The sequence below is a fragment of the Erinaceus europaeus genome, chromosome 10 (assembly GCF_950295315.1).
Source record: "Erinaceus europaeus chromosome 10, mEriEur2.1, whole genome shotgun sequence".
In the NCBI taxonomy this organism is placed as follows: Eukaryota; Metazoa; Chordata; class Mammalia; order Eulipotyphla; family Erinaceidae; genus Erinaceus; species Erinaceus europaeus.
Genome location: NC_080171.1, coordinates 69,245,865 through 69,270,318, shown reverse-complemented (window position 1 = coordinate 69,270,318; position 24,454 = coordinate 69,245,865). Strand labels below are relative to the sequence as shown.

Genomic DNA, 24,454 nt, shown 5'->3' with positions numbered 1-24,454 from the left:
ATTGGTGTTTCTAGCATCCTATAGGTAGGTTAGTACTAGGTTTTGTGAATTCCATTTGCAAGTGAAATAGGAAGTGTTGGTCTGCTTCTAATTCTGCTTCTAAGACCTCTTCTGTTTTGATCATCACGTTAGGTTCACTTGCGTTGCTTAATGCTGTGGTCTATTTACATAATCACTGCTTTATCTGAGACCCACCCTGCCTACAGGGCACTGGTTTAATCCCCACTGGTTAGATGCAAGCTTGATACTTCGGAGCTCTAGCGCTTTTTCCTTCTCCCCACTCCCTATCCTACGTACTTCTTCTTCCGACCTGACACTTCCACCTCAGGAGATAGAAAGGACAGGATTTTCTAATGAATAGAGATTAGATAGATTGCACTGCATTCCTGCTCATCAACAAAGATTGAACTGCATTCCCAGCTCAGCCATGAGTCCCTGGTCGTCTGTCTCCTGCCCGCGAAGCTAGCCCAGCAGGAAGGAATGCAGTCAGGGTTCCAGCTTGTGATCCTGGAAAGTTCTCTGTGGAGAACTGAACTCTCTATGAGTATGTAGGTTGTTGTGCTGTGAGGTGTTTGGTGCCCTTCTTCTGTAATCCAAGAAGTCAGAGAACCAACTTTACAAATGGGCCTCGGATCAGTCTCGTGTGCAGGGATTTTAACACCTCTCTGATCTGCAGATCAACTGGAATCACACCAGATCCAAAGGTGTTTGTGTTGTGAATTGTCTGCGTACTGGTTTCTCACATAGAGCAAACACTCACTGAACTTATTTCCTAAAAGGCTACTGACAATTGCTGTGTCCAGACATCTTGAATAGCTGTCTGTCTCTAGAGCACAAGGCACATAAAATGGTTGGGCTACCCTAAAAATTTTGGTCCATACTCCCAGAGGGGTAAATGTTTAGGGAAGATGACCAGAGAGGGTTGTGAACTCTAATTCCACCAAGCACAGAGAGAGAAGAGGATTAAAAAAAAAGGTGGGTGGGAGAGGATACTCAGAAGTAATAGGTGTGACTTAGAAAGGAAGAGAAGGGGGCCCAGGTGGTATCACACTGGGTAAAGTGTACACAATATGAAGCCAGGATGGGTGCAAGGATCCCGGTTTTTCCAGCTTCCCACCTGCAGGGGGGTCACTTCATAAGCGGTGAAGCAGGTCTGTGGGTGTTTATCTTTCTCTCTCCCTCTCTGTCTTCTCATTTTCTCTCAATTTCTCTCTGTCCTATCCAACAACAATAACAACAACAAAAAGAATAGAAAAAAAGATGGCTGCCAGGAGCAGTGGATTCATGGTACAGGCACTAAGGACCCCAAGCAATAACCCTGGAGGGGGTAAAAAAGAAAAAGGAAGAGAAGGCAGAGTCATAGAAAAAAAAGGGCAAATATAGATAGATAGATAGATAGATAGATAGATAGATAGATAGAGTCTGCATAGTAATATAAATAACAGTCAACTTATATCTGTGATCTTAGGAGAACTAATAGTTTCTTTTTAAATTTTATTTATTAGATAGAGACATAGAAAAATTAAGAGGGGTGGGGGAAATAGAAGGAGAAAGAGACAGAAACACCTGCAGCCCTGCTTCACCACTCGTGAAACTTCTCCCCCGGAAGGTGGGGACCAGAGGCTTCAGCCCAGGTCCTTGCACACTGTAATGTATGTGTGCTTAACCAGGCGCGCTACTGCCTGGCCTTAGAACTAAAATAGTTTCCAGTGAGGGAATGGGGACACAGAACTCTGGTTGCTGGGAAAGGTATGGATTTATACCCGTTTTCTTATAATTTTGTAAATCAATATTAAATCACTAATAAAAAATGAAAAGATATTTTAAAAAAATGACTAGGCTGCTTGGTGCTTCATGGAGTTCTCAAATGTTGAAGGACTTTCATTTGTGGGTATATTTTGTTATACTTCCAGCTAGATAGGCTACCTAGTTCACTGACTGCATCTGTAGGAATATCTAGCCTATACTCTGGGTCAGTGACTCAGTTATGGAACTAATTATCTTAAAAGCCCCATGAAAGAGAATAAAGCCCAAGATACACTCATTTTCATCTTATCCTTGGCTGATAAGTAGAGTCATTAATAAGATAGAAGGGAATGGAAATGCAGCGCCTTTTCCTTATTCACTCGATAGTAAGACTTCATTCTAGTCAAAATGGGATAATTATGCCATTATGAAAATGACAGATGTGGATTTTAAAATAATCTAGCAGCTTCAGTGTGAATGCAGTTATTCTAAGCATTCAAGTGCTGCCCAATCTTTTTAAAGTAATCTATGTGGCTTGTTTGGGACTTTTCAGATTTTATTTATTGAAATGAAATGAGGTAATAGTCAATTAGGAGAAACACCCAGTTGGATTATATAATTACTTAATGTAGTGGTTCTTAACAGAAGACTGTTTTACCCCCTCAGGAGACTTGTAGCAAAGTTGAGGGATTTTCTTTTTCTTTCTTTCTTTCTTTTTTTTTTTTTTTTTTTTTTGCCTCCAGGGTTGTTGCTGGGGCTTGGTGCCTGCACCATGAATCCACTGCTCCTGGAGCCCATTTTTTCCCTTTGTTGCCCTTGTTGTTTATCATCGTTGATATTATTATTGTTGTTGTTGTTATTGATGTCATTGTTATTGGATAGGAAGGGAAGACAGAGAGGAGGAGAGAAAGACAGACACTTGCAGACCTGCTTCACCACTTGTGAAGCGACCCCCCTTGCAGGTGGGGAGCCATAGGCTCGAACCGGGATCCTCGGTCCTCGTGCTTTGCGTGGCCACGCGTGTTTACCCTGCTGTGCTACCGCCCGACTCCTGGGATTTTTTTTTAAATTGTTGTTGTTGTTGTGTGTGTGCATTTGCACTTACATTTGTATTTCCCTAAACCTACCAACACCTAGTTGGTAAAAACTAGTAATGCTGCCAACAGCTCCATGATGCACAGGACAGAGTCCCATAGCAAAGAGTCATAATATCAAGGTTGCGAAAGTCTGGCCTAACTTTGCAGCTATTATGATTTTTCCCTTTCATTGAGTACACTCGAGAATACAGTAATATGGCTATGGTAGTTTGTTCCCTGTCTAGGACACACACTCTCTCTTGTCTCTGTACCTCTTCCCCTCATCACCCCCCTTATATAATCTTGATGGAGGGTCCATGGGCTCTCTCTCCTAAGTTTCTTTCTGTCTCTAAGTTGAGAATGCTTTTTTAGATATAGGGATTTTCTCAGCATCAACTTCACCACTAAAGTACAAAGACAATGATGTAACAGGCAGCATAACAGAATAAGATACACCCCTCCCCACCTCAGTCAGAAATCTTCAATTGGGTAAACAACTCAAATCAGCTGAATTCAAGTTTTTCTTCTTTAAAATAGGCTTGGTAATACTTTTTCCCTCAACAGGGCTGATGTTATAAATACCAACCCTTTTTACAAAAGGGCTAAGAATAGAGCAGCATTGCTATGCTTATCAATTTTACCCTCCTTTTTTTTTATTGTACTTTGCCAGATGTACTATGAATGTAGTGATGACTGAGCCAGTCAGTTGACTATTGTACATGGATTCTTTCTTAGCACCACAGCCTTACAAATTATTACTTATTATTTCCACTTCAGAGATGAGCAAGTGGAGTCTCAAAGAAGTCAAATAAATTGCTCGAGGTATCATAAACCCTTTCATTATGGATTTAGATCTTTTCTTCCTGTGCATGAATTTGTCAGTGCTTTTTGTAGGAAGTTTTTGGCTGTTTTGAGATTTATTTCAGTAGAGTGACACACAATAGTTATAATAAATATTGATCTGTTGACTGAAAGCAGTGATATATATCATAAAATTCAAATGAGAATGACAAAGGATTTCTATTTACCGATTATTGGTTTCAACAGCTCAAGTGAATATGCTTGACTTTTCTACATATGTTCTGTAAAAGTGAAGTAAGAGACACATTTAGAATAGTGGGGTAATATAAAAAGCACCCAGTTTCTGAGCACCAGGCTCTGATTTTTTTTCTAGTGAGGTGTGGACTCCTCGTCTGCATGAATACTGCCAGCTTCTAGGATTCCATCACTGGAAAAGGTCTGTGAGGTCAGGGAATATTAATTTTCCACTTAGAATTCTTTCATTTTTAGAGAATAAGAAAGTAGGAGCATCATCCTGGTACCTAGTTTTTCACAGACATCCTTTTCCAGTAATACCACAAATCGATATTGCTGGAGAATGTAAAGACAAATGCAAATTTGATCTAACTCCACTCCCAGTTCAGCTCAGCTCAACTCTGCTTAGCTTAAGTCCAGGACACTTTCCTTGCTTTAAAAAAGAATCTTTTTTTAAAAAAGAATCTGGGGGTTCGGGTGTTAGTGCAGCAGGTTAAGCTCAGGTGGCATAAAGCGAAAGGACTAGCGTAAGGACCCTGGTTCGAGCCCCTGACTCCCCACCTGCAGAGGAGTCACTTCACAGGCAGTGAAGGGGGTCTGCAGGTGTCTATCTTACTCTTCCCATCTCTGTCTTCCCCTCCTCTCTCCATTTCTCTCTGTCCTATCCAACAATGATATCAATAACAACAACAACAAAACAACAAGGGCAACAAAAAAGGAAAAATTAAAAAAAAATAATCTGGTAAAAATCTGAATTGGCAACTTGGGAGGTGTGTAGGGGGGAGAGCAGTGGATTTGCAAGTATGAGGTCATGCATGAACTTGACTCTTGGTACTGCATGTGCCAGAGTGATGCTCTGGTTCTCTTTCCCTCACTTCTTCTCTCTTCTTCTTTCTCTCATAAATGTGTATAGACACAAATCTTTAAAAATAATTGGAGTGGATGTCCACTCCTCTAAGATTTAAATAAAATGCATTCCCTGAGAAACTTTCTCTGACTAGCCTTCTCTTTTCTTACCTATACACTCATTTATAGTGCTCTCACCCTGTTGTTTCTCCTTCTTTTCTTTCTCTTTCTCTCTCTTCCTTTCTTTCTCCTTTTTACAATTATTATTCTTATTGCCACCAAGTTTATGACTGGGGCTTTGTGCTGGCATTACAAATCCACTGCTCCCGGTGGCCATTTTTTCTTTCTTTCTTTTTTTTTTTTCTTCCATTCTTTCTTATTTGATAGGACAGAGATAAATTGAGAAAGGAAGGCAAGATAGGGAGAAAGAAAAAAGATATCTGAAGACTTGCAGATGGAGGTCTGGGGCTTGAACCTGGATCTTTGCGAATGATATCATGTGCCCTCAACCCGATGTGCCACCATCTGGCTCCCTCAATTTCTCTTTCATATTCAGTTTTATGGAATGAACATCTTTATGTTCCCAACTTCTAGTCCAGTTCTAGCATAAAACACATTGTATATGATGATGATGATGATTATATATATTACATACAGGAATGTGTTTGTAAGCAAGTGGGTGACTTGTTAATTCTCAAGCTAGCTATATTGATATTATCAAACACACAAAAGGAATTTGAAAGGAAAAGAAAATCCACTCTCTGGGTCATTTCAGTAAGGCATTGGTGGCAGGTTCAAATAGATTATTTTCCTCTTCCTGTTAAGAGCCACACCTCCCCCATGAAGGCATGTTACGGAGCCAGAGAGCCCTGCTTACCATTTTCCCAATCATCATCACGTATGGGCCCAGATACTTGTTCACGCCGAAGATGTCCAAGAGACGGATGTACCAGTAGATGATGTTCACACAGTAGATGACCCTCCCGTCACTCCTAAAGGGCTGGTCTTGGAGACGGAGGATCATTCCCACGGAGAATAGCAGGATGGCTATGAGGTCTGTGACATTCCAGTACTCTTGGAGCCACACCTTCACTTTCTGCAGCAGTTTCCCTGGCTCTGACATCAGAATCTAAAGGCAGGAAGGATGTTGGGGTTAGGCCTGCTTTCCGTACATATTTCCAGTCCTGCTGGAAACTGCCTGGTCTGTGAACAGATAGCAGTCGCTTGTTTTTGTTTACTTGTGTCTCCTTGAATACTTGTATGCAGTGCAGCTTGGCTGAGGCTGACCGCATGCAAATATTCCAGAAGCAGGTAGAAGCAGTGAGTGTGGGGGCCATGTGGTGGTGGTGCACCTGGTTTGAGCCCCCCACCCCTCACCTGAATGGGGGAAGCTTCACGAGTGGTGAAGAAAGCAAGTTGGCAGGTGTTTCTCTCTGTCTCTTTCCCTTTTCATCTTCCCTTCCCTTCTTAATTTATCTCTATTCTTTTTTTTTTAATTTTTAAAAATATTTATTTACTTTCTCTTTTGTTGCCCTTGTTGTTTAACATTGTTGTGGTTATCATCATTGTTGTTGGCTAGGACAGAGAGAAATGGAGAGAGGAGGGGAAGACAGAGAGGGGGAGAGAAAGATAGACACCTGCAGACCTGCTTCACTGCCTGTGAAGCGACTCCCCTGCAGGTGGGGAGCCAGAGGCTCAAACCGGGATCCTTACGCCGGTCCTTGCGTTTTGCGTCACGTGCGCTTAACCCGCTGCGCTACCGCCCGACTCCCTATTTATCTCTAAAAAATAATAAAAAGGAAAAAATAGCCACCAGGAGCAGGGGAATCGTGTAGGTACTGAGTCCCAGTGATAAGCCTGGTTGCAATTTAAAAGAAGAAGGAGAAGAAGATGATGGAGAAGAAGATGGAGGAGCAGTGAGTTTGATTCTGAGACACACACTAGGGTTTTTCCTATGTAAAATCATTGACCCTCAATATTGACCAATCTCAGAAGTCCTCTTCTACCTCAGCAAACAGCTCCACTCCATATTGAATTACTCAAACCAGTAACTTGGGAGGATTTTTTTTTTTTTAACTACAGCAGTGCTCAGCTCTGGCTTATGGTGGTGTGGGGGGTTGAATTTGGGACTTTGGAGCTTGAGGCTTGAAAGTCTCTTTTCATAACCATTATGCTATCTCCCCAGCCCACCTTTGTTCTTTTTCGTATTTACAACCTCGGTAGCAACATGCCACACCTCCTCTATTTCTAAATAAAACCCATCCGTCTGTCTCTCCACACCTCCACTGCTACAACTCCATACTCAGCGGAATCGAATCTCCCAGGATACAACAGTCTTCTAGCCGATGTCTCTGCCAGTGGGGCCCATCCTGCCTCAGTCCATTCTCTGAGCAGCACACAGAATGATCTTCAGAAATCTAGGTCTAACTCACTGGGTCTGATGCACAGCTAGGTTTTAATAAAAGGAGAAACTAGGGAGGACATTTCAAGAGGATGTCAAGGATAAGACGGACTATTCAGCTCAGTCAGTGAACCCTTGAGAACAGAGCCAAGGGCTCAAATGGAAAGAAGGAACAAGAGAATGGGCCAGGAGCAAGCAGGTTGGACCTTTATGAGGATGGTTTCTTTTGCATCCTTCTAGGGAAAGAATATCACCTTGGAAATGACACATTTGTTTCATATCTTTTTATTTTTATTTTATTGTTATTTTTTTCTTGTCACCAGGGTCATCACTGGGGCTCAGTACCAACATTAGAATGCACTGCTCCTGAAGTCATCTTTGTTCTCTTCCCCCCCTTTCTATTTTATTTGATAGAAATAGAGAAAAATGGAGAGAGGAGAGGGAGGGAGAAATGGAGAGAGATAGTGAGACAACTGCAGACCTGCTTCACTGCTCATGAAGCTTTCCCCCTATAGGTGGGGACTGGTGGCTTGAACCTGGGTCCCTGAGCATAACATGTGCACTCTACTGGGTGCACCACCACTCAGCCCCCAGAATGACATTTTGTATGGAATAGTGTCTTTCTAATATGTTCTGTTAAGTCCTGGCTCTGACTGTAAGTCCCCAGAGTCCAAACTCTTTGTTTCAACAATAACAAAAACAATAAATGAACAAAAAGCCTAAGCCCAGGTTGGGGTGAGGAGTATACAGTTGTGTGGACAAGTTAAAGTCCATCACAGGTGAAAATCCATCCCATGGCACCTTAGGAAGAAATGCTCACTTCTTATAGTTATTTATTTATTTACCCTTTTGTTGCCCTTGCTGTTTTATTGTTGTAGTTATTATTGTAGTTACTACTGATGTCATCGTTGTTGGAGAGGACAGAGAGAAATGAAGAGAGTATGGGAAGACAGAGGTGGGGAGAAAGACACCTACAGACCTGCTTTACTGCCTGTGAAGCGACTCCCCTGCAGGTGAGGAGCTGGGGGCTCTAACCTGGATCCAAAGCGCTGATCCTTGTGCTTTGCACCACCTGTGCTTAACCCACTACGCTACCACCAGACTCCCGAAATGTTCACTTCTTAGAGGAAAAATTCTACATATATATATATATATATATATATATATATATATATATAGAGAGAGAGAGAGAGAGAGAGAGATATTACATCATTCTTATGCTTTAATATGAACAACAAATGCCAAAGCAAACTGTGATCACTGAATACTTAAACTTCCTGGGTTCTATTGCAAATAAAGCAAGACCCAAGCCCCTTCCCATAGCCTCACTCCTTGTCCCGTCATGTTCTCCCTGCAGACACAGTGGTTTGTGCTTGAGTGGGACAAGTTCATTGCTGGCTCTGGATGTTTGCATCTGCTCCTTGTGTCGGGTCTTCCTTATGTCTGCATGCCCCGCTCCCAACTTGTAAAGTATCAGCCTGGCCTGCCCATGGTTCCCGGTCCTGCCTCTGGCACTGCATGCACCGGTGTAGTGCTCTGTACCTGGAGTGCTCTGGCTTATCTCTATTTTCTTTTTCTGTGTCTTGTGTCTCTCTCATACGTAGTAAATAAAATAAATATTAAAAAAAAAATCTATTTTCCCCCTTCTTAGGAAAGCCCTTTCTGAACATCCTTCTGGCAGCAGTCTTCACATTCTTAAGTCACACTCTAATATTTGACCCTATTTTATTTTTTAATTAATTTTATGTTGAGACAGAGAAGCAGAGGCAGAGAGAGAGAGAGATTGAGAGACACTGTAGGACAGACGCTTCCGTCAGGGCAGTGGGGCCAGATTTGAACCTAGGACATGCACATGGCAAAGTAGCACACTGTCCAAATGAGGTATTTCACCATCCTCCTATTTATTTTATTTTATTACCATCAGGGTTATTGCTGGAACTTGGTGCTGGTACTGCTTCCAGAGGCCATTTTTCCTTTTTTTTTTTTTTTAATTCTTTCTATATTTTATTAGCTAGGATAGAAAGAAATTGAGATGGGAGGGGGAGACAGAAAAAGAGGGACAGGTAGAGAGAGGGAGAGGGAGAGGGGAAAGGAGTAAGGGAAAGGAAGAGGGAGAGGGAGAGGGAGGAAGAGAGAGGGAGGGAGAGGGAAAGAGAGAGAGAGAGAGAGAGGACTACTAACCTGCATGTATCACTGGTCATGTATCATCCCTCCCTGCAGGCCCAGGGAATGGGGGCTTGAACCCAGGTCCCTGTACATGGTGATGTGTGTGCTCAACTGGGCATTTTATTTTTTGGAGATTATATGACTATGTTAAACTCTTCTGTTTGCATGCATCACTCTATGTGTCTGTCAGTCACTTATACATGCATCTCTCTAGCTGGCTGTCTGTCTATCCCTGGGGCTTTGAGGAGCCTCTCCGTTTAGAGCCCATTGCGGCATGGACAGAGTGGTAGGGCTGGAAATGCAGTTGGTCAGGTCTTGAACCCAGCTCTCCTTTTTAGCTGTGGCCAGAGAGAAACTGCTAAGTCTCTGAATTGGCTGAGCTCTCTTGCCTGTGGCATGGTGACATCTGCCATCCCTTCTAAGATGTGAAGGGATTTGGAGGCCTGCCCTGATGATTAGACTCTGAGCTGTGGTGCTGGCATGGGAGGCAGCAGGGAGACCACAAAGGCCTCCTTGTGAAATCCTTTGGAGGCCCAGAAGTGCATAAATTTTTCCATGTTTCCAGTATCTTGCATCTGAGCCCCTGGGGGCCTGCCTCTGACTGAGTAGTCAGGCACCAAGGAGGAACCTTGGGGCCCCATGCCCTGGGTTTGTGGGAGAGCCTCTCTCTCTCTCTTCTTTCTTTCTTTATTTTTTTAATGAAATTGATGTTTATGGTTCTGAGTGATATTTTCCTCTCCAGGACTCATGATTCAAGGCATTCATGATGGGTCACATCTGAAGAGACTGAACTAAAGAAAAGACAGCTTTCTATACAAAATGTAACTTGTGTCGGGGTAGAACATCGGCCTGTGAAAGAGCACTGGACAGTGCCTTGGGCACAAACACAAACTGAGATCTCTCCCAGGTGGGCTCTTGACCAAAAGGCCAAACCCAGAGCTTCCTCTCTGTGTTCCAATGGGACCACTCTCCATTTAAAAGTTACTTTTAGCTCCAGAGTCTTCTCCTCTCCATGCAATGCACTTGTTCCAAAAGGAAAGAGAGTTCGTGGTTACAGAGTCTCTCTCTTCATTCCAAGCGCTGAATGGTTCCACCTACCCCAAACAGGGATTCCCAGAAAAGAGGAAGGAATAGAAAAGCAACCTGAACTCTCAGAGCACTGCTCAGTGCTGTGTATCCTAGATAGCTAGTTACCTTACTAGATGGCTTAATAATTGGATTGTCTATGTATACTATCATATCATCTGTGAATGGTGACAGTTTGATTTCTTCTGAGAGAGCCTCCCTTGAATAGGTTCAGGGCCTCTGGAGTACAGGGGGCTGTCTTGCTGGGCTGGAGGGCAGAGGCCAGACTGTCTGTGGCCACGCCTCCCTCCCCAGGGCTTCCTGAGCAGCAAGAATTCCTGAGCTGCTGACCCCCTGGTAACCCAGCCTCCACAGCCCTGCCCTCTCTGCTGTGATGTGCCTCCTCAGGAGAAATGGATACCCAGGCCAGCAGGCTCCTGGCAGCCCGCCAGCTTGGTAGGCTCTTCTAGAACAGTTTGTGGAGTACAGACTGCTCCCTGTCTCCTTCCAGTCTAGTCCCAGGAGATTCCAGTCTTCCTGCTCTCCCCCTTTTTCTTCTTATCACGAGGTCTGAATAAGCACCTGGGCATTAAATCGTCAGAAAGTGACTGTGCTCTTGGCTCTGGTGGACCTTGGCTCTTGGGGAGCCATAATAATTCTGGAGCAAGTTTATTAGTGCTTCCCAATCTACACCACTAGCCAGGAAGTAGAAGACACTATATATGAACAAGAAAACCTAAATATAGACAACCCATGGGCACTAGGCAAGGTCAAACATACACACACACACACACAAAATTCTTCTAGAATGAGCCAAGTGCATCCACCTCTGAACTCTGATGGGTGGTGGGGGTGGGGTCAACGGCTCAGAATTCAAAAGTCCTGGAACTGGGTAGTGTCTCACCCAGTAGAAAGCACACAAAGCCATGAATGAGGACCTGGGTTCAAGCCCCTTGTTCTCCACTTGCAGGAGGAAATCTTCACGAGTGGAAGAGTACTGCTAAAGGTGTCTCTCTTTTCTGTCACTTCCCCCCCCCCAGTCTATGAAACAAAGAAAATAAATGGCCTCTGGGGATGGTGGGGTCTTGTTGGCATGGATCTCCAGCTCTAGTGGCAGACATAAATAAATAAATAAATAAAATCAAGAATACAAAATCTCCAAACCAGTTAAAAAAAAACCCATAAGATAGACTCTAAATATAGATTGGTATAATTTAATGATTTCATACAGCTGCATGTAACAGATGACAGGGCACCTTTGTTCCTGAGAGAATTCTAGTGCTGAAACCCCACGTGGTAAAGACCTTTGAACTGAAATGGTCCTAATGAAGACAAGAGCAAATTTGTGGATTTGCAGGACCACCCCCGCCCCCGTAGATACCAATGTGACCTCCCACTCACTGCAGACCAGGCAATGAGCAGGAAGGCTTTGGAGCTCTGGAGAGTGCAGTGGCCGTGGCTGGGAGCCTCTTTTCCAACACTGTTCCACAGGGCTCCTCTAGGACAGTGCAGTGAGCATGGCCGCAGCGCCCCCTGGTGGACTCCTGCTTGGTCACATTCCTGCACTCAATCTCACACCCCTTGAAGTTGGTTCTGACTGAACATAAATCCCACCTGGGTGACTGCATCAGGACTCCTTTTTAGGCAACTGGTCACTCTTAGGAGACTGAGTGACCACAGCCTCGACCTTGAAATATGAGAAATAGGCTCAGTTCACCAAGATGATGTTTGAGCCTGGTGCCTAATCCATGTGGACACACGAAGAACACAGAGCTTCATGGCAGCAAAGATTTTCCTGAGGGGCTAGAAGGAAACCACAGACCTCAGTGGACTGTGCCCAAGAAACCCAAGACAAGGGGCCTGTGACGGGGTCAAGAGTAGGCAAATAGGGAGTCGGGCGGTAGCACAGTGGGTTAAGCACACGTGGCACAAAGTGCAAGGACTGGCATAAGGATCCAGGTTAAAGCCCCCGGCTCTCCAGCTGCAGGGGAGTCGCTTCACAGGCGGTGAAGCAGGTCTGCAGGTGTCTATCTTTCTCTCCTCCTCTCTGTCTTCCCCTCCTCTCTCCATTTCTCTCTGTCCTATCCAACAATGACGACAACAAGAATAACTATAACAATAAAACAAGGGCAACAAAAGGGAGTAAATAAAGAACATTTAAAAAAATCTTTTAAGGGAGTCGGGCTGTAGCGCAGTGGGTTAAGCGCAGGTGGCGCAAAGCACAAGGACTGGCATAAGGATCCCGGTTCGAACCCCGGCTCCCCACCTGCAGGGGAGTCCCTTCACAGGCGGTGAAGCAGGTCTGCAGGTGTCTATCTTTCTCTCCTCCTCTCTGTCTTCCCCTCCTCTCTCCATTTCTCTCTGTCCTATCCAACAACGACGACAACAACAATAATAACTACTACAACAATAAAACAACAAGGGCAACAAAAGGGAATAAATAAATAAAATAAATATTAAAAAAATCTTTTAAAAAAGAGTAGGCAAGTGAAAGTGGAAAGCATTTAATTGTCTTGCTTATTATTATTATTTTATCAGCTCTGGCTTATGGTGGTGCCAAAGATTAAACTTGGGACATTAGAGCCATCTCCCTCTCTGCTCTAAAAGCCTTGTTTATTAATTTACTATTTTTTTATTAGATAGAAGAAAGAAATTGAGAGATGGGTGGGGAGATAGAGGAATGCGAGAGACCTGCAGCCCTGCTTCACCACTCCTGAAGCTTCCCTCCAGCAAGTGGGGAGGAGAGGTCTCAAACCTGGGTCCTATGCAGTGTGACATGTTCATTCAACTGGGTGTGTGTCATTGCCCAGGCCCTCAAATTTTTGTTTCAAAGGACAAGGAAAGAGAGGCGTAAACAGACAACAGGAGTCTTTCCTGGCGTAAGTTATGTTAGCAGAAGACAGACTATATCCTGACAGTCATGAAGTAACAACCCTCTCAACACGCACTGTGAAGCCCCACCAGCAGCCTTGATGGTCAGTCTGTTCCTTCATTCTTTTTTTATTGCTTCCAGGGGTATCACAAGGACTCAGTGCCTGCAGGAAGAATCCACTGTTCCCAGTGGTTTCCTTCCTCCCTTCCTTCTTCCTTTCTCCCTCTTTCTCTCCCTCCTTCCCTTCCTTTCTTTTTTCCTTTTCATAGAGATAGAAATTAAGAGGTGGAAACACACACACACACACACACACACACACACACACACACCACTGCAGCACTACTTTACCACTCTAGAAACACCCTCCACACCCACCCTGCAGTTGGGAAGCAGGGTCTTGAGACAGTCCTCAAACATAGTAACCTATGTGCTCTATCAGGCACACCACTGCCCAGCCTCCAGCCTCTGAGTCTGTAATTTCCATACACCATTAGAAAAGCTTGTTCCTGGCTTCTTCAGAGCACCCCCTTCACCGCCCATCCACTCCACCTACACCACCCATGTAACTAGCTATTGCCTTCCTCTGAGGTGCTCTTTAGCGGAAGTGGTATTACCTCTCTCATCTTCTCTATGCCCAGGGTGAAGACGTAGGAGATGACGATCCATTCCTGGGTGGAGGGCCAGCGCTCCATCTTCACCAGCACAATATAGTTGAAGAGCATCAGGTACCCGATGTACGCCAGCTGCAAAGAGACACAACGTGGAGCTCTGGTCGCAGAGGCTCAGAGCCCTGCCCTTGGCAAAGCTGCCACAAGATACACAGAATCAGGTCAGTCAGCAGGACTCCAAACGCAGTACACTCGAAAGCTGATGGCAGATGGGCGAAAAAAGGTGGCACCCTTTGAAATGATTAAAAAAAATATTTTGATAGGACAGAAAGAAATTGAGAAAGGAGGGAGAGATAGAGGGGGATTGAAAGAAAGAGAGATACCTGTAGCACTACTTCACCACTCATGAGGCTTCCCCCCTGGAGGTGGGGAACAGGGGCTTGAACCTGGATCCTTTTCTATGGTAACGTGTGCTCAACCAGATGTGCCACTGCCTGGCCCTGCAATAATTTAGCAGGAAACCTCCCTTTGATCCTTGCCAGTGTCTCTGGGTGCTAATGTACTCCCGCTGTGTTCCATACTTTTCTTTGGCAGTTACCTGGTTTCTAGTGTCTTCCTGGCTAAGTGGGGTGGGAATCCTCTTGTAGGGGCTGCTCTTACTCATGTCAAAGTGGTTTTTTTTGGCTTGTTGAACAGCAGCAGATTAGGTTTCTGGGAGAAAGAATGAGAGATGCCCACTATGCCCACACACGGGTCGAGCCAAAACAAAACAAAAATCTGCTTGCCCCCCATACCTTATTTCCCTTCTCTCTTGAGTTTGTACTGTTGTTTTCCTCCTCCTGCCCTCCTGGGTTCAGGCTGGCTATGCCTAGGGCTGTTTTTCCCCATATGCACCACTTTTCTGCCCTCTACAAGCTGGGTGATTCCTTCTTGGGTTCTGCTTCACTGAAAACCAAACAGTTCACCAGGAGGAGTGGGTCTCTGTGACCTGTTGTGGCTTGGAGGGAGGCTTAATTCTGACAAGGCTCTGGCCTCAGAGGTTGAACCCAGATGGGGCTGGCTGGGCTGCTGGGTATTCCAGGGAAACTCCTGCTCATGGTTGGGGAGACTCCCTGGAGACTCAGGTTCTGTGTGGAGGGGCAGAATGTGCCAGGGCTGGCTGGGTTCTTATATAAGGCTCCAAAGAGCCTCTCCAGGCAGGAGTTCAGGGCAAGGGGAGGTCCTTGGGGGCTACAGAGAGCAGAAAGCAAGGGGACATTTATCCCAGGCAGAGCACAGTATGGCCTATGGGACCCACCATGGGTGAAGATGGAGGCTTGGAAGGTTCTGGAGATACAGTGTGGCTCTGAGGGCTGATGGCTGGGAGAACCAGCAGGTGTGGGCGGGAGGGGTGGGGTGAGGGGTGTTGCCTTGCTTTTCATCTTTAACCAGTGCATCTGTCACAGGTGTTCTCGGAGGCACACCAGTCACACTGCTGCATTTACTGGCACCACTATGTAATTTCCGCTTCTCTTGAAGAATGAACAGAGGTTGGGCTTCAGTGGCTTCTCTGGCATAGACAGAGAGGCCCAAGGGGTGAGGTCCCTGCCTCTGTTTTTCCCCTTCCTGCCCTCAGGACCCTGAGCACAAGGCAACAACCTCCCCTGACAAGATCTCCTCCCTGGAAGCCTGTGGGTTGCTGATTAGACTGTAATTTGACCCACAGGGCTTCTGTTTCCCACTGTTCACCAGAGTTCTCTCTCCAGTCCCCATGTGTCCAAGACACACAGAAACAACTAATGTGGTTAATCTCTAAAATATACCCTCAACTCCCTTCTTTTTTTAAATATAAGATTTAAAGATACACATATATTTTCATTTATTTATTTATTTATTTTGGATAGAGATGGGGGAATTGAGAGAAAAAAAGGAGATAGAAAGGGAGAGAGAGACAGAGAGACATCTGCAGCACTGCTTCACCACTGGTGAAGCTTCCCCCTTGCAGGTGGGGACCAGGGACTTGAAACTTGTGCGTCATAATGTGTGCACTTAACCACATTCTCCTGCCCCTCCCTGCCCCCTCTCCAGCCCCCTTCTGACCTGAACTTCTTCTCTCCCCCAGACTGCTTCCTTCTCTTTGTTGGATCAGATTCCACTGCTACTGGGTAAAATGGATCTTGAGAACTGTCCTGGCTTGATTGTTTTATCCAATTCACTGAAAACCTTCCAAAGCATAGTCACCTTCTCTTATCTCACATGGAGGTCCACTGACACATCTATGTGGGTCCCTAATCCTTTCAGTGGATCTCCACTTTAGTCTTTAAGGAACCCCTCCAACCTAGTTATGTTCTCAGAAGGCAAGTTTAGTGTGCTTGTTTGGTGAGAAGTCAGCAAGACTTGGATTAATATACTAGTCTTGGCATTCCCGTGCTCTGTCATTTCTTTCTTTCCTTTTTTCACTGTTTATTTATTTATTCCCTTTTGTTGCCCTTGTTGTTGTTTTAGTGTTGTAGTTATTATTGTTGCTATTGATGTTGTTGTTGGATAGGATAGAGAGAAATGGAGTGAGGAGGGGAAGACGGGGGGGGGGCGAGAAAGACAGACACCTGCAGACCTGCTTCACTACTTGTGAAGTGACTCCCCTGCAGGTGGGGAGCTGGGGGCTTGAACCGGGATCCTTACACCAGTCCTTGTGCTTTGCACCACGTGCGCTTAACCCACTGTGCTACCACCCGGCTCCCACTCTGTCATTTCTTTTTTTTTAAATTAAAAAAAAAATTTATTTATTTATTTTATTTATTTATTTATTCCCTTTGTTGTTGCCCTTGTTGTTTTATTGTTGTAGTTATTATTGTTGTTGTCGTTGTTGGATAGGACAGAGAAAAATGGAGAGAGGGAGGGGAAGACAGAGAAGAGGAGAGAAAGATAGACACCTGCAGACCTGCTTCACCACCTGTGAAGCAACTCCTCTGCAGGTGGGGAGCCGGGGTTCGAACCGGGATACTTATGCCGGTCCTTGTGCTTTGCGCCACCTGCGCTTAACCTGCTGCGCTACAGCCCGACTCCCTCTGTCATTTCTGTGTGAGGCACATCACCTGCCCAGGGCTCCATTGCTTGCTGTGGAGATCATAGTTCCTGACCTCAGGGAGCTTCTGAAAGGACAGGTTGGCTGTGGTGGCAGGTACTGTCCCCTGGCACAGTGTAGAAGCCCAGTGAATGGGGGGCCAATATGATTTTTCTCTCTCTCTTTTCAAAGAAATTTTGATTCTTCTTCCCTCCTCTTATCTCAGTCCTTGTTTCTTTCTGCTCCCTTGCTAGCTATCCACATGTCCCTTTTCTTCTTTAACATTTTATTTCCTCATTGTGGACGCCTGTTCTGCTATCACTTTTAATGCCTCTTGCTTTTTTGAATGAAGCAGACTCTCAAGGTGCCAAATGATATTTGGAGATCATTCGCAGAGTATGAATCTCTGAAAATAGGGCTTGAACAGTGTTTGAATGGCACACAAGAGGGCAACTGCTGTCATGGAATCAACCAATCTTAGAATAAACTCACAGCAGCAATCACAGGTCTTGCCTTACTTAGTATGACATAGTGTGTGTATGTGTGTGAACATGCTTTCTGTAGAATGTCAAGGCTTTGAACAAAAACATAACCCTATTATTCTTACTTGAATCGTTGGGGAGTCTACAAGAATTTATAGCTTCTTGCTTATTTATTATTTTTAAATAAATTGTTCTTTTTTCAAAGATTTATTTATTTATTCATTTATGTATTTATCTTTACCAGGGCACTGCTCAGCTCTGGCTTATGGTGGTGCTAGGGATTGAGCCTGGAACCTTTGGTGTTTCAGCAGTAGAAGTCTTTTTGCAAAACCATTATGCTATCTCCCCTGTCCTAAAATTTTCATTAATCAAGATGCATGGTTCCTTTTCTATAAGAGGCAAGCACCAGAGCCTGGGGGTCCCTGGTAGACACTGCTATCCCTCATTCCTTCCAGAGCCTTTCCCTCTGCTCTTGGGGACCAGAGGGGGGTGGGCTGTAAGGCTCGCAGAGGAAGGAGTAGCTCTGCCCTGAGAAGCCCAGTGTATACTGGCTTCCTATCCAATTGGGCTCTGGAAATGGGCTCTCATAACAAACTGCTCTGTGAGCCAGCTGGAGTTCTGCCTAGTTCCTTCTTGGAACAGAAAGAGACCCAACCTGCACCTTGGGAATCTTGCTCAGCTATAGAAGTGTGATGGAAAAATGAGGTGAGTTCTACCTTTCAAAAGCTTTTGAAAAATCGGAGTGGAAAGCACTCTTACTGAGAAGAAACCAATGAAAGGCAAATGGGACCTTTGATGTAAAGGCTAAAGATTTAATATATTTTTCTATTCTTTTTTAATATTTAATTTTAATATTATTTTTTTGGATAAAGACAGAGAGAAATTGAGAGTGAAGAGGTATGTAGAGGGGAAGTGAGAAAGAGAGACACCTGTAGCACTGCTTCAGTGCTCATGAAACTTCCTCCCTGCAGGTGGGTACCAGGGGCTTTGCACACTGTAATGTGTGTGCTTAGCCTGGTGCACCACTTCCTGACCTCTTATTTTATATATAGAGAGAGTGAGATGGAGATGCTGAGAGAGAAAGGAAAAGAAAACACAGCACTGAGGCTTCTTTCCGTTCAGTAGGGGCCAGGCTAGCACCTGGGTAGTGTACATGACAAAATGTGGCCAGCCCATGTCTCTGAGCGGTTTAAAAGATCAACAGGCCTCACTCCCTGGGTTCTGTCAACACACAGATGTGGATTTCTCAGTTAGTTGTGTCAACACAATGGAACACAGTTAGAACATCTAGTCGGATGGGGTGGTGAGACTGACCCAGCCAGCTGTGTGGGAAGGAGCTGAGCACATGCACCCCAGTCCTCAAAAAGTTAGCTTCCCAACTTGTCCAAAAGGATGCAAGCAAAGCAGCATGCCCCAGCATTCTGGAACAGAAGCCTCACCTGGGAAGCTTGTAGGATGTCAAATGCTTCCTGGGTCTGTCCCTGTGGTCTGATTTGGTAGGTCCATTATGAGGTCAGGAATTTACAGTTTTGACAACACTGGATGAAAACCTCAGTCCTCGGGAGTCGGGCAGTAGCGCAGTGGGTTAAGCACACGTGGCGCGAAGCGCAAGGACCGGTGTAAGGACCGGTGTAAGGATCTCGGTTCGAGCCCCACACATACCACCACCCCATACCCACATAGGGAAGTCGCTTCACAAGTAGTGAAGCAGGTCTGCAGGTGTCTATGGTTCTCTCCCACTCTGTCTTCCCCTCCTCTCTCCATTTCTCTCTGTCCTATCTAACAAAGACGACATCAATAACAACAACAATAATAGCTACAACAACAATAAAAAACAACAACAAGGGCAACAAAAGGGAAAATAAATAAAAAAGAAAAAGAAAAGAAAACCTCAGTCCTCTTCTGGAGCTGGGCTTTTTAACCCTGACTGATAAGATAGCCACCTGGGAGCTTTGAAACATTCTGATGTCCAAGCTGTGCCCTATACCAGTGAGTTGAACCCAGGTATTCACTTTCCTCCCCCTTGAAGCATTCAAATGTGTAGCCAAGGCTCAGAACCAATGACTAATGTGTAGGTGATCTCAAAAGATTGTTAGCTAACAGACTGCCTTAGAGGAATAAATATGAACTGAGGAATACAAGAAATAATATTATTTCTGAACACAGAAGTCTAAAAGAAAGGAGATTCCCTTGGAAAAACAATATTTATAAAATAGAACATTTTCATTTTTAGATAATGCTTACTACTATTACTCCCACAGGTTTATTTTAGGATCAGGAGATCAGGAGGTCTGCAAACTTTTAAGATACATTTAAAATATTTTATTTTATTACTTATATATTTTTGAATGGAGAGAGACAGAAATTGAGAGGGGGAAGGGGAGAGAGAGAGAGAGGAAGAAAGAGAGACATTTTCAGCCCTGCTTCAATGCTTGTAACGCTTCCCTCCTGCTGATGGGGACCAGGGACTTGAACTTGGGTCCTTGTGCATGGTAACATAGTAATATGCATACTATATCACCCCCTTCCTTAAAAAGCCAGGTGGCTAGAATAGTCTCGGGGTCACATGGTCTCTATTGCAATCAACCAGCTTTAAGATTGTAGCACAAAGACAACAGATTATTCTCTCCCCACTTTTGGTTGGTGTCTTTTTTTTTTTTTTTGCTGTGTTTGGTGATCTCTTTATATATTTTGGTTATTAGCCTTTTTGCCTGATGTATGGCATGTAAAGATCTCCCAATATCTAAGGAGTCTCTTTGTTTGAGTGATGGTTTCTTTTGCTGTGCACACCTACACCACTTCTCACTAAAAAAAAAAAAAAAAAAAAAAAAGCTGGAGAGGCAGAGAAATGCCGGGTCTTGACTATGAGCCCCACATGGAGGGGATTTATGGCAATGTCGGGATGTAGGGAGTGCTAGTGACCTCTAGTGGTCAGAAGTTAGGACTGCAGCTGAACTCATTGCCAGACACAAGGCAGCTCCCCCCACAGCATGATTCTGCCCTGCTTCCAGAGGACTGAGGGGAGAAAGCCTTGTTTAAAGGAAACCAGCACCAAGTGCTAACCTACAACACACACATATAGTACCATGTTGGGGTGACTGAGTGATCTGGATGTCAGATGGAGATTATCCTGGTGCTGACTCCAGTGATGGGCATGCACTATGAGAAAGGCCACAATGCTGCCATCCTAGCCTTTGTGTGGTGCAGTTAACTCCACAGTGTGGAGAGGCAATGCTGCCTGGTGCTAGAGCTACAGACAGACTATGACCCACATAGTCAACGACTGCCACCTCTCCAGATTCAAAGGAGGTCTTGAAACTTTACATCAGGCTCAACCTGACGCTGTTGACTGGCTACGGAAGAAGGGCAAACGCTAGAAGAAGAAGAGCTCACTCTGAATTTAGAGCATTGCGATTAGAAGTAGAAAACCATCCCATGAGCCTCTGTCAGGATAGCCTGTGGGAAAAGGGCTTTGCAGGGTGTGTGTTTGTGCTTTCTGACCAATCTTTGCTGGGACTGTGGTGTCTTTTGCTGTTTTTGTTTGTGTGTTCTTTGTGTCAGAACAAGAAAGGGTGTTGGGTGACTCTCACAGATTAGGAATTGTGATTCAACTTGGCACTCCATCTTTGGGGGGTGGGGTGGGGAGTGTTACTTTCCAACTCTGCTCAGTCAGTCCTCACTCACAAAAAGTGTCCCTCCCCTAAACCCAGGCTGCCCTCTAAATCAAGCAACCCCAATCAATTGTTCTTCCACCCAGAACATGTAATCGTTTTGTAAGAGGAGATCTATGTTCCTGCTAGCTAGACTTGGCTCATCCTCATGTCATCTCTATTTCTGTTCATTCTGACTTTCCTCATTTCCTTTATTTTCTGCAAGGAGGAAAACAAATAGGGAAGCTGGGAGGAACTGCTTTGCAGACTTCTCAAGTTTTGCAGAGCTATTGGAGAAAAGTCAGATTATGAACATTCTTTTGGCCTGTGTGGCCCTGATATTAAGACTTGCAGGGGAGGGAGTCGGGCGGTAGTGCAGTGGGTTAAGTGCAGGTGGCGCCAAGTGTAAGAACCAGCATAAGGATCCTGGTTTGAGCCCCTGGCTCCCCACCTGCAGGGGAGTCGCTTCATAAGCTGTGAAGCAGGTTCTCTCCCCCCTCTGTCTCTATTTCTCTCTGTCCTATCCAACAACAATGACATCAATAACAACAACAATAATAACCACAACAATAAAACAACAAGGGCAACAAAAGGGAATAAATAAATTATAAATAATTTTAAAAAAAAAGACTTGCAGGGAAAAGGGGCTGGGCAGTGGAGCACCTGGTGAAATGCACACATTACCATGTGCAGAGATCCAGGTTTGAGCCCCCAATTCCCACCTCTAGGGGGAAGCTTAATGAGTGGTGAAATAGTGCTGCAGGCATCTCTCTGTCTCTCCCTGTCTATCATCACTTCCCCTCTCAATTTCTTTCTGTCCTAGTAAATACAAAGTAGAAAGGGGAAAAAAAGTTTATTGAGAGTGATGGATATGTAGTACTGGCACTGAGTCCCGGCATTAGCCTTGGTGGGAATAAACAAACAAACAATTTACAAAGGGAGCCACACAGGTGCATGAGAGATTGCAGTCACCCACCAGGATAAGAGGAAGGATGCTTACTGTGTAGAACCAGAACTTCACAATAGGTGCATTGTAGAATTCGTAGATTTTTCTGCCCAGGGGGATGAGCCGGTGCCTGCTCTGAACTTCCTCTTCATCCTTCTTTCTGGAAGACTCCCCACTGTTCCGGCCCAGCATTGCCTACAGCAGAAGAGAATCGGGACTGTCATGGCGGACCTTAGAACTGGTTGTTCAGGGAACTTATTTGACACATGAAGAAGGAATGCATGTAGAACCTAAAGGCTTTGTCCAAGCCCCCAGAGACTTAAACGCTGGGCTTTCCATACGTGCTTATTTTCATTCTCTGTGGAAGGGTGTTTCCCTGGGGTGGAAGGACTTGTGGCTATTTCTTGACCGTTCTTTCCTATCCTGGGACCTTCGGAGGATGTGGATGATGGAAAGTATCCCAGAGTTTTGGGAAGGTGGAAGAGAATGGCTGGGAAAGCCAAGAATCTGTTCATCCTCTCCATCCCTCTCTCTTGTTAGATGTAGTATAATGAGTTCAACTTCTGGCACCATTGGTGATCATGATGCTTAGGCCAAGGTGAAACTGGACCAGTAATGCCTTGTTTATTCAGTGGTAATGAGTATTCAAGAAGCTAAAATGATCTGAAGTGTCTGGAACTCAGTTAACTGGGAACCACCTCCCCAGACCTTAGACATATCTCATTGTTCCCTAGTCCCCAGTCCTGTAAAACTGGAATTTTTGCTGGCTAGTGCTTGCAGTGACTACCGGGCTTGCTGGCTCATTCTGCAGGCACGGAGGTCAGGTTGAACCAAGACAGACCCTTGCCTGCAAGATGTGGTAGATTTCCCTTCTTAGTCATGGGAACAAAACAATAGCAACAGTAACAGTCATGACTAACCATGGCAAAAGGGGCAGAATTTGAGAAATGGTGAACACACACCTGCTTGCATAGTGACAGGTGGACCCAAAGATGGTGTAAGAACCCAGTGGTAAAGAGCTCTGTTTTGTAGGTCACTTAGAAGAGGGGCTGGGTCCTAACTTGGACACTTGGAATACATGGCACCTAAGGCAAGACTCATCCTTTTTGAGCCCTAATTTCTTAAACTGTAACACAGGGTAGTAATAACACCTGCTTCAAGGTTTATCTACAAATCAGTTAGCATCTGGTATTCATTAGGTTCTTAGTAGATGTGAGTTTTCAAGTCAATGGAGACTTCCTCTGACACCTTTACCTCTAATGAACTAGTTACATTCTCTCACTAGATGCTCTCGTAAAGTATGCTATTAAAATTTTATTATGGTGTAACTTCTTGGCGTTAATTCAATGTTGTCCCAAGTCAAGGCTAGTTCTACAATGTTTGGGAAATGAATCTTTACTGAATGTGAGAAGGAGATGAAGCCTTGTAACTATTCAGAGAACGGCAAGGATCTAGGGCAGGAAAAAAAAATACTGGGAATATGAGTTTCAAGGAGAGAAATCTAATGATAGAAATTCAAGTTTATCTTGAAGTTGAGAACAGGGACAACTACTTTGGTAATTCTCATCTGAAACCCCCTTACCTAAGTATACAAACATCAGACTCAACTACTTTTATCATTACCTCCAATATCTACTTTGTTCAAATGTATCATCATCACAACTGGTGTACTTATAACCAGAGGATTTCTGAAGAGAGTAACTCCCATCCCTTTATGAGCTCCCTGGTTGGAAAAGCACATTGAGTTAATGAGTAGGTTACATTCCATTCTACCCACTGCCTATAGGAGGATTTGTTCTGATCAGTGAACTCAGTCAATCTTTGTGTTTGTGAGTGATGAGTTCTGCAAATCTTGATCATTGCCCTCAACGAAACTAGAATGACCTCAAGGTTACATGATATGTGTCCTCCTATAATTTATTATTTATGTCACATAAGGAGCCTACTCCTCTTTGTTTTGTTTTTGTTTATATTATTTTATTAGTGGTTTAATTTTGATTTACAAAAGTGTAAGATAATAGGGGTATTATAATTCCTTATGGGTCCAATCACCAGGATTCTGTGTCCCCAGTCCCTCCATCGGAAACTGCATAAGTTCTCCCAAGGACACCGATATGGGCTGATTCTATAACTATCTCTCTATATTTATTATGCATATTTCCTCCCATTTTTTTCAAGGATCCTGCCTTCAGTTCCTATTTAAATCACCCCTACACCTATTACTACTTTCAAGTGTCCTTCCTTTTTTCATCTTCTCTCTGATAAGGTAAATGGTGCCTGACATCCTCTGGTGTTTTCCAGATCCACTTCCCTTTCCATGGTGGTACAAAAACAAGATTCCTGGTGACAAATGCTTTGGGTCTTGATGGAATGGGGGTACAGGGCCCTCTGGTCATTTTCCCCTCTCCAAAGTTCTTTTTGGGTTGCAGAAGGTGAGAGGTAATTGATTCTGTAATTGATTTTCCTCTGGACATGGGCATTGACAGGTCAATACATACCCCTAGCCTGTTTCTATCTT

General features: G+C 44.5%; 1 protein-coding gene across 13 annotated transcripts in view; it reads right to left on the bottom strand.

The window, feature by feature from the left end:
* Window positions 1-24,454, bottom strand: part of TRPM3 (transient receptor potential cation channel subfamily M member 3) — a 671,125-nt gene that overhangs the window by 85,063 nt on the left and 561,608 nt on the right. For all 13 annotated transcript variants that reach the window (XM_060199695.1, XM_060199701.1, XM_060199705.1 and 10 more), the window contains 3 exons: window positions 21,991-22,131; window positions 13,822-13,950; window positions 5,581-5,832 (listed from right to left, as the gene is read on the bottom strand). In XM_060199695.1, the coding sequence (XP_060055678.1) occupies window positions 5,581-5,832; window positions 13,822-13,950; window positions 21,991-22,131 (522 nt within the window). The remainder of the gene's footprint in view (window positions 1-5,580; window positions 5,833-13,821; window positions 13,951-21,990; window positions 22,132-24,454) is intronic.